General features: G+C 47.6%; 2 protein-coding genes across 2 annotated transcripts; one reads left to right on the top strand and one right to left on the bottom strand.

The window, feature by feature from the left end:
• Window positions 1–925: 925 nt before the first annotated feature.
• On the bottom strand, window positions 926–2,130 carry LOC310673803 (BLOC-1-related complex subunit 6-like; the record flags this gene model as incomplete). Its single annotated transcript, XM_083432367.1, has 1 exon — window positions 926–2,130. One exon carries the CDS (start codon window positions 2,128–2,130, stop codon window positions 1,627–1,629), a length of 504 nt encoding a protein of 167 aa, XP_083288493.1. The 3' UTR covers window positions 926–1,626.
• Window positions 2,131–2,871: 741 nt separating this feature from the next.
• PNRC1 (proline rich nuclear receptor coactivator 1) lies at window positions 2,872–6,161 on the top strand (the record flags this gene model as incomplete). The annotated part of the gene is made up of 2 exons (XM_083432366.1): window positions 2,872–3,297; window positions 5,125–6,161. The coding sequence occupies 2 exons, from the start codon at window positions 2,872–2,874 to the stop codon at window positions 5,557–5,559; spliced, it is 861 nt and encodes a 286-aa protein (XP_083288492.1). The 3' UTR covers window positions 5,560–6,161.
• Window positions 6,162–6,586: the final 425 nt, after the last annotated feature.

Raw genomic sequence — 6,586 nt, 5'->3', positions numbered from 1 at the left:
GAATTTACAAGTTTCAGTTACTAGAGCATTATTATGTCATTTTAAAAATATGATCCAGAATTGAAAATTCTGAGTGTATGGTTTCAAATGTGCTTGATGTGGCGAGAGGCCAAAGCTCTGAAAGAGCATACGCCTTGTATGTAAGGTCCCAGTTTCTACCACTGACATTCTCATTGAAAAGCCTATCAGATAGAAGGCTTGGGAAATATCCCTACTAGAGGGCAGATGTTAATCAGGGGAAACCACTGCCAGGGTTCATTAACCGGTGCCATTACTTGTGAATATTTGAAGTTACCTTATAATGACACTGCGTCAGGGTAATTACAATTATGGTCAGGGACATTTTATGACGTTTACATCCTACTCTTCTTCCATGGAATTCTAAGCAGTACTGTATATATAATCTAAGCTCTGAGCAGATCCAGACTTGCTTATCTTCAGCACATTTCCTGCATCATGTGCCCTCATTCCTTGCCCTGGGAATGTGGCCTTGCCAAATCATTTTATGGGCGAGGCCAGGTTTGAGCCTGGGAATTCCAAGTTCACTGCAACACACTAGCTCTTGGTTTCACATTACCGTATTTCCCACAGTAGCTTTAAATCCAAGAAGCATACTGTAGCTTGGTTGGCTCAGAGTTAAAACTTGAGCCAAAAAACTTATATGAAACAGATAAAATTACAGCAGGCCTACAACTTATGCAGGGGTTACATATGCAGAGTCAATAGTGGGTGAGATTGACAAAGTAATTTTCCCAGAGCCCCGCCCCCTTTTAATTTTTTTAAAGTTTTGTCACATGCACACAAGTTAAATGTTCACAAGTTGTGGGCTTACTGTCTGCCAGAGTAAGTGGCTGGGAATTGCCACCTCAAGTTAGAAGCTGAATGTTAATCTCTAGTTTGTTATAAAAACCAACACTGCTGATAATCTATTTTGAGTATTTTATTAAATAGAAGCACAAGTTTGTGAATTATACTCAAGTTAAGTGCAAGATAGTGAATACTTGTAATAAACGTCTGTGTCTTACGCAGCACAATGTCTCTCAGCCAGCGAATGTATTAGCCACCTTGTCCTTCCAGAACTACGACTACATTCCATTTAACTGTATCCGCATAAGCAATTGCAGCCATAAAATTTCAGATACAGTAGACAAAGTGTTTTGCATGTTTATTTGGAAAATTCAAAATGGGACTTTCTACCTAGTAAGCATCTTCAGGATTGCAGCCTCAGGCAGAAAGCTTAGGAATCCCTTACTTAGGAAGGACTTACTCCTGAGTAATTATATAGAGGATCAATCGGTAAGAGTCCATTCTATGGCTTTTTATAGCAATTTAAGGGACACTAAGAAAATCTGTTCAACAAAGCCACATAAGCATGTATTGGAAAGGCGATTTGTGTCAAGAGTTTGTTGCAAGAGGAGAAGAAAGTATTTATTACGTGGCACAATTGATTCTGCACAGTTTCGAACAAAAGCTTGGTTAAAAAGCTATGCAATTGTCCTGAGATCAACAGAGAAAAAGGCCAGGGCGGGTTTTGACGGGGAAGCCACCAGCGCCGAGGAGAGAGCTGCTGTCCGGAAACCAGCTTACTTCGTTTCAGCGCCGGGCACCAAGCGAGCCCGGCGAGGCCTATTTGCAGAGCCCCTCGAGTTTCTCCAGCGCCCCCTTCATGTCCCGGATGCGCCGAGCCAAGGCGGGCACCGGCTGCATCGCCTTGTCCAGCTCCTCGCAGCGCGCCATCAGGGTGTACATGGAGCGGATGCTGGTGTCCACCGCCTCGCCCAGGCTCTCCACGCCGTCGCGGTACGTCTGGATGCAGCCCACGCTCAGCGCCGTCAGGGCCTGCAGGGCGCCGTGCACGCTGCGCAGCAGCTCGTCCACCTGCGCCGCCGCCTGCACGGCCAGAGCCGCCAGGTCCTGCAGCGCCGCGGGGTCCACGGCGGGGATGAGGCAGCCGGAGCCCGGCGCGGCGCTGCGCCGCATCTGCTGCTCGAAGTCGCGGGCCACGAAGTGCGTGAGGCGCCCGTCCCAGCGCACGGGGCCCTCGCGCTCCAGGCCGCTCGGTGGCTCCTCCGACAGGCTACCCGCGCCGCCGCCCCGCGGGGAAACTCCCGCCGCCGCCACCTCAGCCATTGCCCGGCGCGCTACTCGGAACTGCCGGAGGGATCAACCGCCCCCTCTCTCAGAAAGGAGGCGGGCCTTGGCCTCCATCCGCGTTTCGGATTAGCCGGCGCGCAGGCGGGGGAGGCGTGGCTTCCGCGATTTGTCGCGCTTGATTGGCGGCTGCCGCCTCACAGCGCAACCCTGCGCTTGTTTACTCAGAAGTGAATCCCACTGACTTCAATGGGGCTTACTCTCCAATGAAGGGTGGGTGGTCTGCACTGCTAAGAGGGCTGGCAGTGGGGAGGTGAAGCACCCTCTCCTCATTTCGCTCATCGCTAAGCGAGAAGCTGAGGAAGCAACGGCTCGTTCTAGAAAGGGGGCGTGACCTCCTGCACAGTATTTGTGTCCGTCTTCATTGGGGAAAGTAGGGAGGCTCTCACAGGACATGCTCGGGGCTGATTGGGCGTCGGCGACGGAAAGGCGGGCTCCCATACAAGCTTTCCGTTCTGATAGGCAGGCAGCGGGAAGGGGGCGCGGCCTTCTCGAGTAACAACAGTGGGGCGTTGTGGCGACTTCTCTTCACTCCCCCGCCATGTTCTCCTAGCAGCGGAGCTGATCGCCTAACCAGCGCAGCTACTTAAAATCCCGAGCGGACGCTCCGCACTCGCACCCCTTTGCGCCCCAGCTCTTTTTTCCCCTTGCCCACCAACTCAACTTTTTTTTTTTAAACCACCACCGCGCTCCGGCGCAAAATCCTACTCCTTTCCGACCATGGTGACTACTACGGCGCCTCCACCGTTTCTAGCCCGGATCTCGGCCGGTACCGAGGACCCCCGGCGGTTCCCTGCATCCCTGTTCCAGCGCCTCATACGGGCCGACTGCAGCGGGGAAAGCCACCAGCCCAACTGCTGCCCGGTGGGACCAGGAGGCAGCGCGCGGCCGGCGCTGAAGAGAGTGCGGCGGCGAAGAGCCAAGATACGGTCCGCTCCCTCCGGCCTCCTGCAGAGCCGCTACCAGCACTACCAGCAACATCGTGCCGGCTTGACGCGAAGGAACACCGCGCAGGGGACGTGTAACCCCTACGAAGTCCCCGTCCCCTCCTCAGAGCCAGGGCTAGAAACGGTTCCGAGCGCAGAACCGCCGGCACCTTCGCCGAGAACAGCCCCCGTCAGTATCGGTAAACCCCTCAGGAAAGAGGTAAATAATATTAAGCGCGGTTGGTGGGGGGCGGGGCGATGGGGGCTACTGCTGGTAGGCGAAAAAAAGAAGCCAGCCTCAGCTGGAGAGGGACGCGCCTGCGCAGTTTCCGTTTGACTGTTGCGGGGGGGGGAGTGTGAGGAAGTTTCCGTTACGTCTGTTGTCTTTAGTGGGAGAGGGCGAAGTGAGATTCCTCGGAGGCTGATAGGTTGAAGGAATCCACCAATCGGATTGGCGGCTGCGCCCCAGCAACAGCCCGATTTAGCCCGTTGTCCGTGGCTATTGACGGGTGGGGGGGGGGAGGAGAGAGAGACGTGACGCCGCCGCCGTGCCCAATGGACGAAGGGGCTGGGGCGGGGTTTGCATCGTGGAAGAGGATGCGGGCTCTTAAGACTCGCCTTCTCAGTGAACTGATTGGGGGAGGCGGGGGAGCCGCATTCGCCTGGAACGCCTACCCTGTGTGCGCAGCCGTACTGGGCGAGGAGCCAGTGTTGACGTCAAGTTGACTGGTAGTTCTTCCTGCATAATCAAGATTGAGAGGGTTTTAAAAAAAATCCTTCCGTCTTCTTTAGAGTTATAGACGTTACCCAATCGGGATAGTTTTTCATTTTGTGGGAGAACTTTGAAGTACAGTATAGTTATGGGATCAAAGAGTCGCTTTTTCTGGAGCAAACTCCCCCAAATCCCTTTAAATTTAAGCAGCATTGCTCCATATTGCTGTTGTTGTTTAGTCGTTCAGTCGTGTCCGACTCTTCGTGACCCCATGGACCAGAGCACGCCAGGCACTCCTGTCTTCCACTGCCACCCGCAGTTTGGTCAGATTCATGCTTGTAGCTTCGAGGACACTGTCTAACCATCTCGTCCTCTGTCGTCCCCTTCTCTTTGTGCCCTCCATCTTTCCCAACATCAGGGTCTTTTCCAGTGAGTCTTCTCTTCTCATGAGGTGGCCAAAGTATTGGAGCCTCAGCTTCAGGACCTGTCCTTCCAGTGAGCACTCAGGGCTGATTTCCTTAAGAATGGATGCATTTGATCTTCTTGCAGTCCATGGGACTCTCAAGAGTCTCCTCCAGCACCATAATTCAAAAGCGTCAATTCTTCGGCGATCAGCCTTCTTTATGGTCCAGCTCTCACTTCCATACATCACTACTGGGAAAACCATAGCTTTTACTATACGGACCTTTGTTGGCAAGGTGATGTCTCTACTTTTTAATGCTCCATATTAACGGAGCTCAAAACTTTAAAAAAAAAAAAAAATCTGCTGATTGTATGTTTACTGTATTTTGTGTGTTGTTTACTGAAATTTGAATTATACAGCCCCATAGAAAATAGTACAATCCTGTGCATACTTAACTCCTGGTGCCTTCAACTAGAATCACTCCCTAGTTAGTTTGCCTCCAGATTATCCGTAGTTTGTGGAAGGGATTCGAGCACATACCAGAAATTTAGGTTTGCACAATTAAACTGGTTAATTAGATCTGTCACATTGGTGCAACAAATTCACAAGCTGATTTTTGTGTTTGGGATCTAGCAGTAGGGAAATGCACTGAAAAGTGTACATGATGTACAACCACTGCACAAGCAAGTCAGTATGATTTCAGAACAGTGCTCATCGTAATCTCTCAGCAGACAGATTAGAATGAATGCTAAGTAAACGGGGCATCTGGGAGAATTACATGTTCGTTGCATCTGCATGTTTCTATGTCAGGTATTTCGATTTTACAGAATCATTTAACACAATAAAGAGTGAATGTGAAGGACAAGTAACTTTGAAACAATAACTGTGAATGTATTTAAATATATTTATGAAATTCTCTTTTATCTTTGCAGTTGTTCAGAAACAGAATGGGAAAGTCCGAGAAGGTTACCATTCCTTACAGTCAACCTATTCACAGTATACACCTTTGCGACCAATCAAAGATTAACAGACCAAGGAACAAATGTAATATACCACTAAACAAGATTCCACCTTCAAAAAAAAGTGAAAATAACTTTTGGCAACAATCTGTGTCACCTGAACTCATTAAAAAGCAGGAGAAAAAGCCTCTGAAAAATGCAGAAAATGTGAAATCAAAGAAACCTGTTTTTCTGACTGAAGCTAACCAAAAAGAAAACTATGCTGGGGCAAAGTTTAGTGACCCTCCTTCACCCAGTGTCCTTCCAAAGCCTCCCAGTCATTGGGTAGGAAGCCCTGTTGAATATTCTGACCAAAACAGGAAGATGATGGCAGTCCATCTAAAAACTCTCTTAAAAGTTCAAGCGTAGCTTATGGATATTTACAGAGAGCATACCAGTAATTTGAAAACTGCCTTGTTGCAACATGAAGTGCGAAAGACTGTCAAGTCTTAAATTCGCAAACTTTTACTCTATTTTTTATGGTTGTGTAAATAGTGTATATCATGTAATGTGTATATTCATATTTTGAAGTACATTTTAGTTTTGTTATGAAAGGATGAATTTTACACTGCCCACGTGGTAAGTGGTTTTTGTATATAATAACGGACACCTTCTAATGTGTGCTTGACACATGGAAAGACCGGACAACGTTTGCACAAGGTGCTGAGATTCTGAAAGAAGAACTCATCTCAATGTTCAGATGGAAATGTGAAAACATTGCTAATGCACTACTGAAAAGTTTTACAATTTGGCACAATGCTTCATTGGATAAGAAGCGCTCATAAAATCATGAGCTTGAAACAGTATATGGAGTTCAATTTCTCATTGGAAATATAAATTTTTGATTAGATTAATTAGCCCAGAAACTTAGCTCTGTTGATTCTCTTAATAGAGAATAGCAGAGCAAACTGCCAGAAATAATTGGCTATTTTTAAAAAAGAACTTAAATAAAACAATTTGGCCTCCCCTTACTTGGTTGTCATTCTTTTGAGTTGCTCTGTCTAAACAGTAATGCTGCAACACGTACTAAATGTTGCTGTGCTTTGTCAGTGGTAGGACATTTTTTTATTCTAGCTTAAGATCTTCCTTACACCCTGGTCTTGCAATTACTTAAGCACCAACACAAAGTTCTCCACAATCCTTCCCAGTGATACTGGCATTTGCCTTGGAAAATATGTGGTAATTATTTTCAGTTATAGGAAACATAGGTAGGCAACTCTAAAATTTCATAACAGTTTTAAGAAGTCTTCTGCAGACTACTATGAAGTATTCATTGCTGAGATTCCATATTGCTAGGTGTATACAAGTACATTAAAAAACTATAAAGAAGCAAAACACAAAATGCTACTCGCAACCCTGAAGCAAAATACCCAAGAATGGAGGTAGAACAGTGGCT

This window comes from Podarcis tiliguerta, assembly GCF_965153285.1.
Source record: "Podarcis tiliguerta genome assembly, chromosome: 3".
Lineage (NCBI taxonomy): Eukaryota > Metazoa > Chordata > Lepidosauria > Squamata > Lacertidae > Podarcis > Podarcis tiliguerta.
The sequence above is the reverse complement of the archived record's forward strand: the minus strand, read 5'-3'. Positions and strand labels throughout refer to the sequence as shown.